At 41.0% G+C, this 19,399-nt stretch overlaps 1 protein-coding gene across 4 annotated transcripts in view; it reads left to right on the plus strand.

The window, feature by feature from the left end:
* The window catches only part of TLE4 (transducin-like enhancer of split 4), a 156,698-nt gene that overhangs the window by 110,414 nt on the left and 26,885 nt on the right, over positions 1 to 19,399 (plus strand). For all 4 annotated transcript variants that reach the window (XM_011996881.1, XM_011996883.1, XM_011996882.1 and 1 more), the window contains exon 7: positions 18,432 to 18,551. In XM_011996881.1, the coding sequence (XP_011852271.1) occupies positions 18,432 to 18,551 (120 nt within the window). The remainder of the gene's footprint in view (positions 1 to 18,431; positions 18,552 to 19,399) is intronic.

The following is a 19,399-nucleotide window of genomic DNA, read 5'->3' on the forward strand; positions in this document are numbered from 1 at the left end:
CCAGAAAGGAAGGCCACGAGAAAGCAAAGAGGAAAGACTGGAGTTGTGCTGCCGCAAACCGAGGAATGCCAAGGATTGCCAGCAACCACCAGAAGCTGGAAGAGGCAAAGAAGCATTCTTCCCTGGAGCCTTTGGAGGGAGCATGGTCCTGCCAATGCCTTGATTTCAGACTTGCAGGCTCCAGAACCGCAAGAAATAAATGTCTGTTGCTGTAAGCCACCTAGTTTGTGGTGGTTTGTTGTGGCAGCCCCAGGAAACTAATGATGGCTCCCAAGAGCGAAGTTTATCTGTCACTTGTGTTTCATCATCAGTGAAGTACTTGCTGTATGATGCTAAATCCAGTGAGCGTCTACATTTAATAAGCCCCAGAACCGTGCATGTTAAAAGCTTTTACAATTTTGTCATTTGGCATCATCTAGTCAGGTGCAGGCACTGCACTTAGGCTCTTGGGATACTGTGGTGAAAACCCTGAAGAAATTTTCTGCCCACATGCAGCTCACATTTCACTGGGAAGACACACATTAATTATAGATTAACAATAATGATAGTATTGCCTCAGTTTGCATTTATGTAACGTACATTCTTCTTCTCCCCCGAATCCTAATTGCCCTTGGATCCAGCCGTGGGTGATGCAATGAGCTCACCATGCTCCTCACTTGTTCATGGGCTTCGGTTAGTGTTGCCATGGCCACATACAAGTTATTCAGAAGTGCAATTCACATGAATCTACGATGTTCTGGTGTTTCCCGGAGTTGTACTATCTATATCCTGTGTGGTCATATGTGGTGGCCCCGTGGGTGCCAAATTTTCTTCCTTGTCTCTCCCTTCAAAAATATCTCTCAAGTGGAGACCTCAGAGCTTTTCCTTCTCTGATCTTTTCAGAAAACAAAACATTGTTACATTCTTTTTTCCTCATCTTTCGTTTTTATTGAACTTAACTAGTTTTCACTTCTTATATGTTTGAAAGAGTTCTCAGCCTACATCAAATATATTTGAATCCAGAATTGTCAACCCTAATGAAGCAAGTCCCTTGTCATTCCTTGGCCCCTTCGTTGCCCTGTTTTCTTAATGTTGCCTCGCTGCTCTTTGTACAGGCTGGTTTCTTTTCACAGGCATGGTGACTCATGCCTGTAATCCCAGCACTTTGGGAGGCTGAGGTGGGTGGATCACGAGGTCAGGAGATCGAGACCATCCTGGCTAATACGGTGAAACCCTGTCTCTACTAAAAAATACAAAAAAATTAGCCTGGCATGGTGTTGGGCACCTGTAGTCCCAGCTACTCGGGAGGCTGAGACAGGAGAACGGTGTGAACCTGGGAGGCGGAGCTTGCAGTGAGCCAAGATCGTGTCACTGCACTCCAGCCTGGGCGACAGAGCGAGGACTCCGTCTCAAAAACAAAAACAAAAACAAACAAAATCAGAGACCTGTTTTCAACTATCAGCCCTTTGTGACCTTGCATGAGTTACTTCGTCCCCTAGGATTCAGGTTTCCTCCTGTTCAAAATGAAGAGGTTGAAGTAGACAAGTGCTTCTCAAACTTGTAATGAGCGTTAAAAGCACACGATTCAGTAGGTCTGGGAGTGAGGCTGGGATTCTACGTTTCTAACAAGCTCTCAGGAGATGCTGTTGGACAGTGGACCACACTTTTTTGAGGAGCAAGGGGCTAGATGATTTCTCTGGTCCCTCCCACCTAAAGATGAGAACTTTCTTCCCTTGTTGCACATTGAGAAGGCCCATCTTGCTGGTCTTCACATTTTAATAGTCTCACCATCTCTACACACTGTGTACCAAAGGAAAGGTCACAGTATACTTGGTGCTGTCCAGTAGTGCTTATAAGGACCTGCCATCTTATAAGGACGTGCCATCTGCAGTTCTTATTTTATAGCTTGGCCTTCCCCCCCCAAACCCCAAAAGACTGAAGCTAAACCCACTATCTAATGCCTAATTAGAATTAGCCTTCAGATTACATAGTTCTTGTGATGTTTCCCTTGGGTATCCACCATTCCTTCATTTCACGGTGATGGTAAATTTATAACAGTCCTCATAACTGATTAAATGTCTCAATTCTTTTGCTTTATGTGGTGTTCTTGGGCACTTAATTAGACTACATTAAATGGTGTCTTGTTGCTGTCAGTACAGTTGGATTGCAGTATGGATAGCATCTTTCGATATTTTTTAAAATGTTCCTATCGTACACTTTGAACTTGTAAATAGAAGTGCTGAGCATGCATAAATGTGTTTTAAGAAATCATTTCTTTATTACTGTTTAGCTGAACTGATGGTGACACTAAACACCAAGGCTTTGATGTTTTATACGGTATTCTTCCCCACTAATTAACTGCACTAATGAAGTTAATTGTGGGGAAGAATGCCGTATAAAACATCAAAGCCTCGATGTTTAATCACAACTTAAAAAGAAGTTTTATACTCTTCGATTGCCAAATACATTCCAATTAGCTGAAGGAAGGTCAAAAATTCTGTTTTCTTCCATCTCATCTTCAGAGCTTTTCTGGTTGACCATTGGTTACTTGAGCTGCGTGAGTGTTAATCTAGACAAGCTGACAGTGGCATGTGGAGGACAACATATCTTCCCACAAGCTATAAACCAGCATAACTGACAGACTCAGTTTCTGTAAAAGGCAATGATGACCTCTTCTGTAATGTATTGATGAAAAATGAATGAACTCACAGAGTAATGGATTTCTCTACCCTCTAATTTTTTTATTAGCTTGACCCACTACTCAATTTTCCTGTGTGTTTCCATATGTTACTCTTCTAAGCCTCTTCTCTAATTTCTGATAGGCCTATTTCCTTGATGAATTCAGACTGAAAGACTAAGGAAATGTGTGTGTGTATATATTTAAAAGCATAGGGCGTATATAAGTGGAGGCTTCGCAAAGTTGATAAGAATTCTTAAGTGACCAGTAGTAGAACAAGAACTCCTTCTCAGGTCATTTCCCCGTGGTATGTGTTACATCAATTTTTATTGGTTTTTTTCTTTTTTCTTAATCAGGCAGAGTTTACAATAGCAATAATGTAATTCAAATAAGCAATTATTGTAATTGACCTTGGCGATGAGTATCCTTGGCTTTTACCACAGTTTGCTTAATACCCGAGGATGGGCAATTATCTCATAATGCCCACTTTATTGGGATTATTGTTTTAATTATGGCACTCAAAATACATCACTTTGTCAGCATTGTAGAGTCAAGCATGGAAGCACTGCATTCGGTATTCAGAAATGTGTAAAGAGCATCTTGCCTCATCTTATGACATGGTTATGATTGCGTTTCTTCTCTCTCCCAACTGTGGTTTTGAAATGTGGTTCGTCCTGACGTGATCAGCTGCAGGAAGAGAAAGTCTGGGATTTGTTGCTGAGCTAATTGTGCTCTCAGAAAGGATGAAGGTGACTTGTGCTGATAGGTAAGCAGGTCTAGTTGATTAGGAGTGGTAATTGATAGCAATCACAGTGGCTTGCTGATTATCTGAATATGCCTTAGGTCAGAGGTTGTCAAGTTTAGAATTACCTGGGAGCTTTTAAGATTGCCTGTATGCAGGCCACTCACTTAAGCCTACCTTCTCTGGAGAGAGTCTGATTTAATTGTTCTGGGGTGGGGTCTAGATGGGGCGTTTTGAAAGCTCCACAGGTGATTCTGATCCCCAGCCAAACCTTAGAACCACTGCCCAGTCCTTTGAATTATTTACTCCTTGCTGATTTGTCTCATCCCAACCATGACCCCATCCCAGATTATAAGACTCCTTTTGGAGGTCCTTGTTGCTCTATACCTTACTCTTCCCCTCCTTCTTTCCAGACTTAGCCTAAGCCTAGCCACCTCACATGCACATGCACATGCTTGAAAGAGCCTCAGTGCAGGCTTGGGTCCTGGTAATGCTTATTCTTCCCAAGCAGTTCCAGGTCTGCCCCTCCCATAGGAAGTGTCAGTGGGTAAATTGCACCCCTTCATAAACCTGAAGCGTCGTTTCTTACTAATGCCTCATTATGCTCTTATCATTCAGTTTTCTCTTGGTCACATAAATATGGCTTAGCTTTTATCTAAGTTTTTGAGTAAGGATCAGAATTTATTCTTTAACATCTGTCTTAAGTACTGGGTACCACTTTGTGGAAATTTAATTCTGGTTGATTAGATCAGTAGTTATGAAATTCCTATTGTTTCTCCCCTTCTGTGATAAACCTGGAGGATGCGTTTACATGCGTCTCACAGTCCCTTGATACCCCTAAGGATAGGAATATTCTTGTAGGGTACCTAAGACTCCTGCTTTTTTTTTTTTTCTTTTTTCAAATTTTGAGACAGGATCTCATTCTCACTCAGGCTGAAGTACAGTGGCACCATCTCTGCTCACTGTAGCCTGCACCTCCCAGGCTTGATGTCTTCCCACCGTAACCCTCCCACAAGGTAGTTGGGACTATAGGAATGTGCCACCACTCCTGGCTTTTATTATTATTATTATTATTTTTATTTTATTTTATTTTTTTTGTAGAGACAGGGTTTCGCCATGCTGCCCAGTCTGGTCTCGAACTCCTGGACTGAAGCAGTCCGCCTGCCTCAGCCTCCCAAAGCAATGAGATTATAGTCATGAGCCACCATGCGTGGTGATTCCTGCCGTTTTTAAACTAAGAACCTGTATCTTAGTGCAAATGCATGAAGAAGGCATTACTATATTGACAAACTTGATTCCATTCTAATTTTGTATTCACATAGAAACACACATTTGTGTGAAGCGAGTCACACATTTATATCCTAACGTCTCAGATTCGTCTTCTTCCCCCTTCCCCATTAGCCCTACAGTCTAAATCACCAGCATTTCCCCCTGGACCACAGCAACAGCTCCTAACTGGCCCCGTTTCCCCTACAAGGCTCTATTACCTGCCAGGTCCACTTTAGCCCACACAAACATGAGTAAAGTAGGGGCACCAAAAGTGGTAAAAGCTCAGCTTTGACAGTCTGATTCAAAATTTTGAAACCAGAATTCTGCTATTTAATTTTAGCATACATGGAAGGTTTATATTATACACTTAGTGTTGTTTTTAATTGCAAAGAATGGCAGTAGGCAATGTAATCTTTTCTTAAGGGCTTTAAAAATTCTTACTGTGATTCTAGCCTCCTCTCTGAATGATTTTTAGGATTTGCGTGTCATCTCAACAGTCCCCTCCAGTGGCCCTTAGAATAAAACACAGACCTCACCATGTGCTGGGCCGGCACACTCTGGACTCCCTTTCTCCCAGCATTGTCCCTCTGTGCTCTCTCACCTGCTTCCTCCATGTCAGCACCCAGCCCTCCTGTGTGCTCCAGTGCCACTGCCAGCTTTCCTCTTCTTCAGCGCTATGCATGTGTTATTCCTTCTTTCTAGAACAGTCTTCTGGCTGTCAGCAGGGCTAGCTCCAGCTTTTGCTTCAGGTGTCAGCCAGAATGTCATCTTTTTGCAGAAGCCTTTCCTGACCACCTGGCTACTAGTTATTCTCAGTCTCAGCATCTTATGTCCTTTGTAACACACTGTCATTTGCATTTATTTTATTTTTTATTAATGTTATTAGCAGCTTGTTCTACTTGATTTTTAATGTCCCTTAACTAAAACCAGTGCTCTGTGAGAACAGGGCCCCCATTCGCCCTCTTAATTGTATTTCTAATGCCTTAGGACCCAGCAGAATGTCTGGCAAATAGTGGGGACTCAACATAATAACCCTCGTGCTTTGTTATTAATAAGGGATTATGTGTCTGCATGCCCCCCTCCTCCATGTTAGTTTTGAGGCCCCACTCACTTTAGTACACTTTAGAGTCATTTATCAAATTCCAGTGAAGTCAAGGATGCAAGTCTGGTCTTCGCTTAGCATTGTAACTCAAGGTTGCCCTGGAAAGCACATTTGACATGAATTCCACAAGTTGGAGGGAGAGCACAACTTCTGAAGAGAATGCCAATCCAAGAGGGCAGGAAGATACCCAGACTTGAGAATGTGCTGTCTGAAATTTTGACTGTGGAGAAGTGGAGTGGCTTTTCCCCAGAGTCCGGAGGCTTGAAAAAATGTCCATTACCGTCTTTCAAAGGCTTAGAGGAGACATTCACAGCGGCTCTCCCGGCCTTCTGCTGCCCAGATTGGTTTGCTGGCGGAGACTTGGCCATTGGCTTTTAGGACAGATTCCAGAAACAAACATGAAAGGAAGGGTGGTATGCCTCCACTTCATGTAGTTATCTCATTTAATTGTCATGACTATCTTAGTTTGTTCGGGTTGCTATGATAAACTACCATAAACTGGGTAGCTTAAATAGAAATTTATTTCTCACAGTTCTGGGGGCTGGGAAGTCTAAAAACAAGGAGCGTCTGTTAGATGCTTGATGAGTGCCTGATTCATAAATGATGCCTTCTTGCTGTCCTTACGTGGTGAAAAGGGCAGAGGAGCTTCTCTAGGCCTATTTTATAAGGGTACTAATCCTATTCCTGAGGCTCTACCCTCCTGACTCAATCACTTCTTAAAGGCACAACCTCCAAATACCATCACCTCGGGGGTTAGGTTTCACCATATGACTTTTGATGGGACACAGACATTCAGACTATAGCAGTGACAATCCTGTGGGCGAAATATCCTTATCTCCGTTTTACAGGTATGACAAAGCCCCAAGGGGTTAACTTGCTAGGAGTCACACAGTTGATAAATGCTGGAGCTGAGGATTGAAACCTCATGAGCGCGCGTGTGTTCCCTTCCCTTCCCTTTAGACTGTAATCTCAGTGCTGGCTGTAAGGCTGGTGCCTTTTTCACTGTTGTGTTTCCGATGTCTAAAACATTACCAACACAGAATAGCTATTCAGCTTATGTCACAGGATTCTTCTGGTATTACAACATGAATCTCTCCTTGTGAAGTCGTTATTCTTCTTCAGATAGAGGAATAAAGACTCATTTTTCCATCTACCTGCTAGCATTGAAAACCCTTACGCAGAATCTCCCCCACCCAACCTCCGTGGTCTAGCTGGCCCTGTCAAGGCTGCTAATAACCTCTCCCATCTACTCTCTATTCTCAGTGGAGGAAGGTCAGTGGGTGTCTGTTTTAGAGATGTTGTCAGTGGCTCAAATGTCTGTGACATGACATTTGATTAATCCCATGCTCCTGGGTACTTTCTTGCACACATTAGGTTGTGGGATCTTCTGCATTTTGATTACTATACCCTGGAAGCTTGCAAACCATAAGACTTGCCAGATAGCAGACTGTTGGCTGTGTTAGCAGAGAGCTGACCTGTGGTGGGATGTGCATGCACACATGCCACACATGTGCATGCGTGGAAAGAGAGAGACAAACTCGACCACAAAAGTTGTACCTCTGCTTTGAGTTATTTTGATCTTCCTTCATTCGTTCAGCAAACACTTATGAATTGTCCTTGCATTAAAAAATGCATCATGTCCTTCGAGCCATATTTAGTATTAAATAGCAAAAATGCACCACTGAGCTAGCATTCTTTCTTTTTAATAAAATAGTGATTGATCGAATGGCATTCACCTCATTTCTCTGGGTGGTGAGTGAGAGTATTTTCCTGCAGTCCATTTTCAGCATGCTGCTATTACTGCACCATTTAGCTTGATGCCAAATTGCAGTTGGCTCCATTCATTTCTGTTTACTGAGTAGCGCTGTAGTGATTAAATGTCACTGGGTACACCGAGTATACAAAAGTAATTAACCTAAAAGGACATGTTAGAATAAGGGTCAACAACCTCTTTAGCCCACATTGCCACCAGCAAGACAGAGTATTGACAGAGGTATTGCTGGCAGGGCAAGGGCGGAGGGGGGAGTGTGGAGAACGGAAAAGAGAGAAGCAAATGGAAGGAGGAGAAGGGAGAGGGAAAGGTCAGAGAAGCAGGAGCGATGGACCAGGACTCACAGTTGTCTGAAACGGCAAGTAGAGTGGGGCTAAGATATTTTTCATCAGTCCCTTATAATTTAGCTCTCTGACATGTGATCTTTTGCAGGGGGAGGGTGAGAGATTAGATCACAACTTGACTTACCTTTCAACATTTCAGCACTGGTTAGTGGAGTGCTCTTGCCTGGTTAGACCAGAGTAATTCTGGCACATGCTTGGTGAATCAACCTGTTCTTCCAGTGTTTTTTATGTTTCCTCAAAGTCACCTGCATCTTTAGATCTTCTTGTCATATGAAAGCTTGAAATCATTTCTGTAGAATGAACTGAAATTGTATCTCTTAAGTATCTATGTCTCATTTGTTTTCATTCCTCAGCATACTGAAGTCACTATCAGTCACAACTGATACTAATAATGCTTTATGTTGCTTTACATAATAAAAATTTACATAAAGCACCAGGTAGTCATCTATGACTTAAATATCAACCAATATAAACCTCTTCCTTAAAAAATAAGTATTGTATCTGTCTGCCTTATATTTGGCTTTTTCTTTCATCGTCTGTTTGTGGTGACTTACTACCCAGAAAAAAAAAGCAAGGGGAGGACTAAGGATGTTTTTCCTTTTCCCACATACCTCCTTGGGGGATAAACATTTCAAGGAGCTCCCCAGGGTCACTGTTCTCTAAATGAGCATCACAGAAAAACTGCTGATGCCTGCATTCTTCCCTGAGTCTGTCAGGCAGGATTCCTTTAAATCCTGTCTTTTCAATGGTCAGACTTAAGTAAGATTTGTTTCCCTGTGGTCACAGACAGCTGAGGATTGTGTGATGAGAGACAAGGAAAGGGATAACCTGTTGAAAACTTTCTTTCTTATAGGAAACATTAATTTCTATTAGAATTTTAAAAAAGATGGCCTTCATACATTTGTCCAACAATGAATATTCATTGCATGCCCACCCAGAGGCCAGGGCTGGGCACTGACTTTGCGGGAGGGGCCTGCATCCTTGTTTGGTGAGGAGAGCAGCAGTGAAAAGGCACCAGCTTTAACTGTCTTTTCAACATAGTTCTGAAAATTATCTTGTCACCCTATTACTTTCAAAATTACTATTTTTGAAGGCTGCCTCCCTCTTTTGGTGTGCCTACACACGCATGTCTCTCTCTCACACACACACACACACACACTACTCTTCTATTACAGGCATTATATTAAGCACTGAGGATGCAAAGAAATAAGACACAATAGTGCATGACCGTTAGGAATGCATAGTCTCCTATCTTAATATAACGAAAATAATATGGTAACATGAAGCATACATGAGCAGAACCAAGTTTTCTGCGCCTTCATTTGTTCAGCAGCTGTCAATTAAAACACCAAAGTCCTGGATTTTCATGGTGATCAAAACAGGCGTGGTCCTTGCCTTCGTGGAACTTCTAGTCAAGTAGATGAGATAAATAATCAAAAGAATAGCCACAGTCACAGTGCCAGGAAGGAAGCACATAAGGGGCTGTGTTAGAGACCGGCCGGAGGGAGCTCCTTGGATAGCATTACAGATAAGACCTTTCCAAAGATGTGACATTTAAGCTGAGACATAAAAGATGAAAAGATGCTAGCCACTCAGGCTAGGAAAGGGAGTTCTTGGCAGAAGTCTGCACAAAGGCTCTGAAGGATGAAAACGTTTGGGTTGTCCAGTGCTCTGAGAAGGAAATTTTCAGATCAGATTGGAGAAGGTAGGCAGGGGCTAGATGACACCTGCTACTTATAACAAATGCGAGACGTTTGTCTTAATGGGTGTCGATCTCTGTTGGGACTCTGAGAACTTTTAGACCTGTGTTGTCTGACCTGGTAACCACAAGCCACATGTGGCTTTTCAGCAGCAGCAATGTGGCCAGTCCAAATTGAGATGTACTGTCGTCAGTATAAAATGCACATCAGATTTTGAAGACTTAGTACTAAAAAAAGAATTTAAAATGTCGCATAATTTTCATATTAGTATGTGTATTGACGTGGTATTTTTTGAAGTATTGGGTTAAATAGATGACCAAAATTAATTTTACTGTAAAACATTTTTTAAAAATCTAACTATCTGAAAAGTGTAAAATACATAGGTGGTTCACATTATATTTCTGTCTGTCAGCGCCATTCTAAAGAATAACTTACTTTAATGTTTTAATGAAGGCCCTTAAGACCTTAATGATTGCTTAAGTCAGTTATGTAATCATTGAAAACTGTTTAGCCATTTTGTGGTGATATGAAGAAGACCAGGAGTTCCTTATTAGCGACCTTAAAACTTATTAGGCAGCCTTCCTTTAAATTCATGTATTGTTATTTCTTTGTTGCTGTCGTATTACCCTCAGACATTGTATAGAGTGTATTTGCATACATAATACATAAGAATATATATGAGAATCTGTGGAGTTAACACTCTTTGGAAAAAAAAGCGTAGCCTTTCAAATAGATTAAAGCAGTTTATTGGAAAAAAAGTAGCAACGTGAAAATACTTTCTTTTCTAATAAATGTTAATAGTTACTAAAATGAAGATTGTGGTCCATTAAGATACAGCTTGCCAAGTCCTAAAGCTTAGTAACTTATTTCTCTGAGCTGCTACCCTACTTCAGCTTTGTCAAAGCAGCTGTTATGATTGTGTTGATATTTTCATTCAAAAACAGAGCACGGTACAGAAATAGGTATAAAGCCAGTGCACCTTCCGTGAACATCCGGGGAAGAGATTTTTGCCAGCCCTCCCACTTTTGTTTTTAGGGCAGTCAAACTCATGTACCACATGAGATTTGCCAGTGAGACTTAAGTAACGTTGATTATAAGGCAGTAGGTGAATAAGTGGTTTAGGAAATGTTTTATAGGTCATATGCTGAAAAAAATAATCCCAGAAGAAAGTGGCCAGTGCATGTGACTGTAATTTACACACAGTTGGCGTACGAGACTTATAGAATCTGTGTTAAGGAGAGCAGAGTATTCTTGCTGGAGAACAAAAGCAGACAGGAACATTACACTTTGCAAACTTTGAGGAGGTCCATTGGATTGAAAAGCGTGAAATGACTTTGGGGTGATAGGTAGTTGAAACGATGAACACAATACAAAGTTGTATGCACTTGGCAATTTTTTTTACAGTTTCTGATAGACTGTTGATACTGTGCCATCTCTAATGATCAGGAAGGGGATTACTTGATTAATTCAGCTTGTACTTTGGATTCTTCTCTCCATCAGTGGTGAGGGGTTATACTTGTTCCAACTCATTCATCCACATGTTTCCTTGTGTGGCCCAACACTTGTAGCACATGCAGACTAGCTTTCAAGAGAGGGCAGCTAAGCTCCCTGCATCAGAATCAACCCTGTGTCTTTGGCATCAAAGCATCGTGTCCCAGCAGCTCAGTTTGTCAGCTAAAGTCACTGTGTTTAATGACATTTCTAGGGTGGAGCCAACAGCTTTATTCCAGGAAGAGGAAGCAACAGTGAAGAAACCCCGAGAGGATGTTAAGATAATGTTCTAATTTAAAATCAATTTTATTGATACCTTATAAATTATTAGGGCATTTTATACTGACCAAGTAATACATAATGGTGAGACCATGAAAACAGAACATGAAAGAATGAATGTTGAAGTGCTGTATTTTCTACTACACATGAAGAAATAAAAACATAAGACTTTTATATCCTAAGTATTTTGACGAAGGAGCTCTACTGAAAAACAAGGTGTATATTTCATACTTCAGGGTGTGTATTAATATTTTATTCAAGACGTTTCATGTGTTTCTGTACTTAATGTGTTGAATACTTGTTGAATGAGTCCATAAGTAGACAAAAATTATGCGGCTGTTTCCACATTTGCCAAAAGGGAATAGCTGTCTGTGGGAGCTTACTAGATGCTAGGGTGAATCTTCTTTATCTTATGGCAACTTACAAGGAAGTGCTGCTAACACCCTGATCTTACCTACTAGAGAAATGGAAGCTTAAAGAGGTTCATTAGTTTTCCCAAGGTCACATAGCAAGTGTTACAGCCTGGTCTTGAACCGAAGGCTGTCTGACTTTTATACCTATAGCATAACCATTGTAGAAAACTGCCTCTCTTCTCAGTTATTCTTCTGACTGTTGCTTCCTCTGGTTTGGTAATATTTTGATTACCTGCAAAAGAAATTTACCTTGATCCAGGTTTCTCTTACCAGGAGAGAAGCAGAGATAAAAACAACAATAGAAAATTTTAAAGAATATATTGTTCATGAAATGTTATACAAGGTGAAACATTTGTTAAGAATAGACTCATTACTTTATATGGAGATTATATTAAATCTTCTTTTAACAAGGGCAGGTCTTTAGAAAGTCCCAGTCATTTTTGAAGGTGAGTTTTGATTTATGTTAATTTGAAAAAAGCAAGTTCTGTGAGAGTTTTATACAGATTGTGCTTTTAATGACTTCCTTAATCAAGCAGGTTATTAAAAAAAAAAACTTCTTACTGTGATGAGCAGTAAACTGACACCAGTGACTGGGTCAGTCAGAGCTCTGCTATATTCAAGTTTTTACCCCTCGCATGCTATAAATTTTAAGTTCATTTACATAAATTTACATGTGTTATATGTTAGTATGTGAGACTTGTGCATTTTGATCAAATAATTTTCATTTTAAAGGTTTTATATTTACTTTTTCCCTATTGAGGATTATTTCCTCTTATATATCCTGGTGGTTTCCCTGTAAATGAGATAAGAATATGTTACAATGTTTTATCAGTTATAAAGAGCTCAATGAATAGGAAAATAAACATTTTGTGTAATTCTGTACAATAAAATCCAAGCAGAAACTAGCTGGGTTATGGTACTACAGCAGTTTGATGTACCTAGGTTTATTCAGGACATTACTTTCCAAACTTACTCAAAGTAGTTCTAAAATACAGAAATACAGTGCTTCGAGGTCTGGTGAACATGATCAATTCTTTGGATGATTCATGACTATAGAGTCACCAGTGTCCATTTTTATTTTTGACATGGGTCTTTTGCTTTTCTAACGGGTTGCAGAGGGAAATATGATTGAGGACTTTGGTTATGGCATCAGTAAAGGATCTACAGGGGCCTTCTTCAGCTTTCTGTCTCTGTGCCCCCAGCGCCGTCCCCATCACCAAAAACAAACTCAACTTGAATTGTCCCTGACTCCGATTAATGTTTGAGAATTCCTATGGGGACTGAACTATAGTTAGAGTAACTATAATTTATCATCTAAACTTAGCCGTTTTTGAGAGTGAAGGGAAGTCTGGACAACAGGCGTAGAAAGGACAAACCAGGACTTGCAATTACCCTTGACAGATTTTAATGGTGCCTTCTGACTCCTCATTATCCCATTTATCTGTTTGCAAACTGATTTACCCTTTGGTACCATGTGGATAGGATTTTTGAAGGCCATAGCTGATGAGCAAACAAGCCATAACGAATGAGTTTTAGGCTTCTTGATCATGGTTGTCCATGTGACCTTTAGCATGTTCTTTCTGGTTGTTATCCTCTATGGGCAGGGAAGTCTAAGCACTGCACCTACGTGAATGGAAAGCAAAATTGGCATGGTGTGCATTAGAAATCAAATTAGAAAGTCCATTGTGGAGATGGTATTTGCAGTCTTGCCTCTGTGCAATATTGAACCAAAACCTTATTGTGATTGTTGAAAGGAGAAGAGTTTTGGTGAATAGTAGCGTATTAAAACCCTATAATTACAGTGCATCAGAATATCTATGCTGGGGGAAGTGCTACACAAATGTCTACAAAAGACCTAACATAAGGTTTAAAATAGAAGATCCACACTAGGTCACCATCCCAATCTCTAAAGTAAGTAGAATCAACTGGAGTCCAGTATACAGTGATGGGACTAAGTTGCCCTGTTGAGGGGCTGGGCTATGTGCCTGGAACTGCACATTGTACTTTATGTGGATTATTTTTCTTGGTCCTCAAAGCAGCCTTGTGGGGCTGAGGATGGTGTGTTGTTACCCCCGGACTAAAGAGAGACGGAGAATAAGCAACATCCCTTACGGCTACACAGCTATTAAGTGAAGACTCTAGACTCACACCAGGCAGTCTGACTCCAGAGAGATGCTCTTGCCTGCTATTAAAATCTGTGCTCCCTGTTATTAAAATTAGCTAATTATAACAACAGCATCTTATTTTGGGGTGGGAGTTACTTTATAGAAGTCTTTCACATACAATTGTCATCTTTGATCTTGAAGTGGCAGAGGAGTAAAGGTGGAGGGGTGGGGCCATCCCTTTCAAGTTGTTGGAGGTGTCAGTTTTCCATCTGACTTGGTCAACAGCCTTAGTGAAGTCTGGGGTGGACTTTAAACTAGGAACTAGAATCTTCTCATAGTGAAATTAGAACCTGATTTGTGATGTTAGCAATAGCTTTCTAAAGCTTACCTTTTGCTGCCAAAGCAATTGGGGTTTCCATGTAATAAGTCTTTTAATCCTTTATTATTTTCTTCTTGATTTCTCCTTGTTTTCCTGCTCTTTTTCTTAAACAGATCTACCCTGTTCTTTTTAAATATCCCAGTATAAGTGTTTACTTTTAAAATCCAGAGCTTTACTAAACATTCACATTCAGGGTATTTTGCGTTCTCTGGATCAGCCATTGCTTCTGACTGTGACTCTCCAATCATAACAGATTTGCTGAGATACACACACACACACACATACACACACACACACACACACTCAAACTGTAGTGAGAAAGACTTGTGTTTAATCCTTCTAAATTTGTAGATTTATAGGGTCACAATGCAGCTTCAGTAAGTTACGTGGTAAGCTTGAGAAATATCTAAATTGAGCTTTTAAAATAATAATAGAGAAATAAAAAAGCTTTTCTAGTAAAAGCATGACTTTATCGGTATTTATTTAATTCCTCTTATTCACATTCCTAGCAAAGATCCAAGTGGCATTCCTGTGGCAGAATGGTGGACTTACAAGATTCATGAGAGTCTGTGCCAAGTCCAATTTGATTCCAGAGTAATTATGTTATTAGAACATTGCTGATTGCCCCGGTGCCCATTGTGCAGCTTAACCTTTAAATGCTAGTGATAATTAACTACTTTATCATTCTACCAGGAAACTCCAACATGTAACTCTGTTCTACAAATTCAAAATATAACGCTGCCTGCACAACCAGAAACAGCTAGCTTAAGAAAAATATGAAGTATTTGGTTGTACATATAAGCCAATAAATGAACATAAAAATCTAAATAGGCATTACCTTTTAGTATTTTTAAGAAATTGTTTTGTTTAGAAATTTTTCCTCTTAATGTGGAAACAACTTTCAATAGAATATAGCAGAATCTGAATGCTCAGAGAATTATTAATAAAAGATGCATACACTCCACTTTTCTTCTTTTTGTGAAATATCAGATTAGCCAGATTTAGTGCATCTAAAGGGTAGGTAAAATAGCAAAGGTGAGGAAGGGGCTGAATTGCCATATTACCGATTTCAGGGACACCACCACACAAATCTTACTCTAGTGAATGGTCTCCCGTGGAATTGTTCATCCTAGTGATGCTCAGAAAAGAAATGTATCATAAGAGATTTGGAGTGAGATTGAGGTGTGCAGAGGGGATGTTCAGCCATTTGTGTTAGAAATATTTCTGGGCAGTTCTCTTCTGCTCGTGATGCTAGGTGCTCCCACCCTCAGGGAGCCGACAGCCTGAAGTGGGAAGTGGCCTTGTAAACACAGCAATAAATTTATTGTGAGTGCTTTACTCATTGGAGGAACAAAATGTTAAGGGAACAAAGAGGAATGAATGATTAATTCTGCCTGACAGCATCCGAGGAAGCTTTGAAAAGTGACATTAGAGCTGATTCTTAAGGATAGTGGGGGATTTCAAAAGATAGATCTTGAGAAAATAGGCATTGCCATAAGCCAGGAAAAAAGGCTACAGATGTAATGAAAATACACAGAGCCCAGGGGAACGCTGGCTTATAGTGCTGATGGTAGGATACAAGGCCGGGACTCTGGATTGGGGTGTGGAGTGAAGACTTTTGGAAAACAACCATACTCAGAAATTTGGAATTTTTTTTTCCCCTGTAAACAGTAGGAAACTGTCCCTTTAAAAAAGAAGTAAGAACAGGCTGAACCTCTCTTTGGGTAGTATGAATTCCACAAGTGAGGTAGTTACAGTGGAGAGGGGAAAACTAGAAATGGGATTGAGGCATGAAGTATGGTAGATAGTAACCCACAGATGATGGTTGCATGCATGGTTTCGGTGGTCTGAAAACCTGCTGAGTGTACTGAGTTGTGTGAAAGCAAAGCAGAAGTGCTGAGCCAAGTCTCATGGCTTGGGAGTGAGGTTTGGAACTCAGCAGATATACACAAAAGTCAAGAAATAGTCCACTTTAAAAAATCGTTTGGCTCGGAATGTTTTGTGTCAATCTTCAGCCTTACTGAACGATGCCTGCAGTCTTTTCTGCCACTAAGCTTAAAGTTGAATGTTTGATAGGGATAGAGTATTCATATAAAACCTCAAGAGGGGCTGGCACAGCAGGGAAGGATTTAGAGGTCCCCAGCCCCTCCCAGTGGGTACCCACTCACTGGTCCCATCTCTCTCCCCCACCAAACTCCCACCTGCACACCTGTGGAGCTCGTAATAGAGTTGCCATCACCACAGGTATGAAGAAGGCCTATCTGTCTTCTAACAATGTGCTTTGAAAGTTCAGAAGTGCCACAAAAGAGATTGTGACATTATGGCTCAGTGGAAATAAAATGGAACATAGACCCAAAAGTTCTGGATAACACACTTTCTCCCGTAGTTAATTAAAAGGCCCTCGTAAATGTTTTATGTTTTTATAAATGTCAGTTATTACCAACAGACTTAAAGCAACAACAACAAAAAAAGTTCAAAGAGTTAGTCTTACATGAAATGAATTTATAAATGAGGAAGAGCCTTCCTGGCCAGTTTTCTGAATTGATTTGCGTGCCAGACAGAGACGTTCCACTGGTGATTGTTTTTCCTATAACTTTTTTTCCATAGAGATTTTCAGATATTCTTTCTACTACCCTCCAAGATCAGCCCTTTCTTACCCTGGGTTAGGGTCATTCACAGTTGGGAGCCCTGCCCTGGTGCCCTGCCAAGGGACTGTGCTACTCAGGTTTTTGCCATTCACCACGCAGCAGGATAGCACGACCCTCAGCCCAGCTCCCACTCTCCCACCTCGCCTGCATTTAGATCTTTTCTTTGGTCTGTCTGAAGCATAGGCACTAGGTAATTGTTAAGATTAGATCCAGTTTTCATTGGCACTGTTTTCACTGCTTCATCCATGATTTTAAGCTCTCATATTATCTAAATGTGCCCAATAACCACCTGACCTTCATCGCAGAGAGAGTCATTCCCTGCTTCGGATCTTGTCACCCATGTCTCTCATGTGTGTAGGAGACTTCTCCAGTTGAGAGCTCCTTGAAAGCAGAGATGGAACATACAGGCTGAGCCTAAGTGTGATCCCAAGAGGCGTGGAGGATCTTTCTCCATTCCCTGGCCCCAGCGGCATTGCTAGGTTTCCAGACATTAAAAGGAGTGGGTTCATGAAAACTATAGGAGTGAGAAAGGAATAATATGCATTTTTGCAGGTGGTGTTTTTCCTGCCACTCTGCATCTTCCAAGCCCTAATATGTGGCGCTGAGCAAAATTTCATAAATACGACCTATATGTCACATGACCGCCGTCTTTGGTTGCTCAAATCCCCCAAAATTACTTCCCCCTTTTTTTTCATTGACTTACTACCTCTTAAAAGCTCTGCTTTATAGTTTCTCTGTAGAAGCTTGAAATGCTGGCTTCCCATTAGCCAGCAAACTTTAAAAAAATAAAATAAATTTTAAAAAAAGCCTGACTTTTTCTCTTTCCCTTTTCTCTCATATATGCTTCTTTTCCCAACTTTCTTTCTTTCTCTTTTTTCGAGACAGAGTCTCACTCTGTTGCCCAGGCTGGAGTGCAGTGGCTCCATCTCAGCTCACTGCAGCATCTGCCTCCTGGGTTCAAGCGATTCTCCTGCCTCAGCCTCCTGAGTAGCTGGGACTACAGGTGCCAGCCACCACGCCTGGCTAATTTTTTTGTCTTTTCGGTAACGACGGGGTTTCACCATGTTGGCCAGGATGGTCTCTACCTCCTGACCTCGTGATCCGCCCACCTCGGCCTCCCAAAGTACTTGAATTACAGGTGTGAGCCACCATGCCCAGCCCCTTTCCCAACTTTCTAAAGGCACTTCAACAGTACAATATATCCATAAAACCCAACCCATTCTCTGTTTTAAATTGACACTAACTCCTGCCACCCTTTTTAATTCCTCTCCTCCTTCTGTCCCATCTCTCTGCCACTTCTCTCTTCTTCTTTCTTTCCCATTATCTTTCCCCCTTGTCTTTTGCTACTTGTCTTTCCCTTTAGATCCCTGTTTTCCTTCTTTCGTCTCCTCTGCTCTCTCCTGTTTCCTCTTAACAGCTTTGCAAGTATGTACTAAAGAACAAAAAGAAAAGAAAGTCTCAAGTGACTTAAAAATCATTCGACTAAATGGATGATAATTTCTCAACCATGCTTCCTCTCCTTCTAATTCCAGAGCTCTTCAGTATCCCCATCAGCCAGTTTCCGAGGTGCTGAGAAGCACAGAAACTCCACAGACTACTCCTCAGAGAGCAAAAAACAGAAAACTGAAGAAAAGGAAATTGCAGCTCGTTATGTAAGTTCATTCACCCTTGCTTTAGGGGAGACCTGCTTGCCTTTTTATCTGCAGCCATTTTACCCTTTGACTGTTTCCAGCCAACACAGGAACACAGGATAACATCCTTTAGGAGACAAAAAACATTTGTTGCTTTTATAGCTCTGTAGCCATTGGCTAACTGAAGTCCTGTGTGTGTACAGGTGCATGTGAGGATAGACTGCTTCATTTGGGCAGCTAACAGAAGACCTGAATGATCCATATTATTGTTTCTATAGGTGTATTTGATTCCCCATTTATTTCAGAGTGGTTGGATTTTCTGTGGTTAGCTAGAATTGTTAAGGAAAAAATATAAAGTCATAAAAAATGTGTTTAAATGCCTAGATGGATTCATGTGCTGAAGGATATACCAAATCTTGTGGAATAAAACATGGAGAGACATCCAAGATCATCCCTAGCCTGGAATGAAGCTCACTTTCCTCTAGTGGCTGGGCAGGTCACAGGAGTGAAAGCGGGGAGCAAGCTGGATGGAGCAGTGTGGAGGCAGGCGGCCCCTGCTCTGCTTCCCTGCTGGTGTCCTACAGGGCTTCAGGCCTCATGAAAAGCTGAAAATCTAGATTTTTACCTCCCAATATGCAGTTTTTTAAAATACTGACAAACCAGACCACACCTATGTGTAGGTTGGATTTAGCCTGGGCCTGTCAGTTTGCAGCCTCTACTCTAGAGTAATAAGCCAAAATCAGCTTCAGTTTTGTAAACTGAAAAATATAATCAGGTCACCCTGTTGGTGCAGTGGGCAGTGCATCAGTCTCATAATCTGAAGAATATAATCGTATTACCCACCTTCATAGCATCATCATGAGGATTAA

Source organism: Mandrillus leucophaeus, unplaced genomic scaffold (assembly GCF_000951045.1).
Source record: "Mandrillus leucophaeus isolate KB7577 unplaced genomic scaffold, Mleu.le_1.0 Scaffold529, whole genome shotgun sequence".
Taxonomy (NCBI): domain Eukaryota; kingdom Metazoa; phylum Chordata; class Mammalia; order Primates; family Cercopithecidae; genus Mandrillus; species Mandrillus leucophaeus.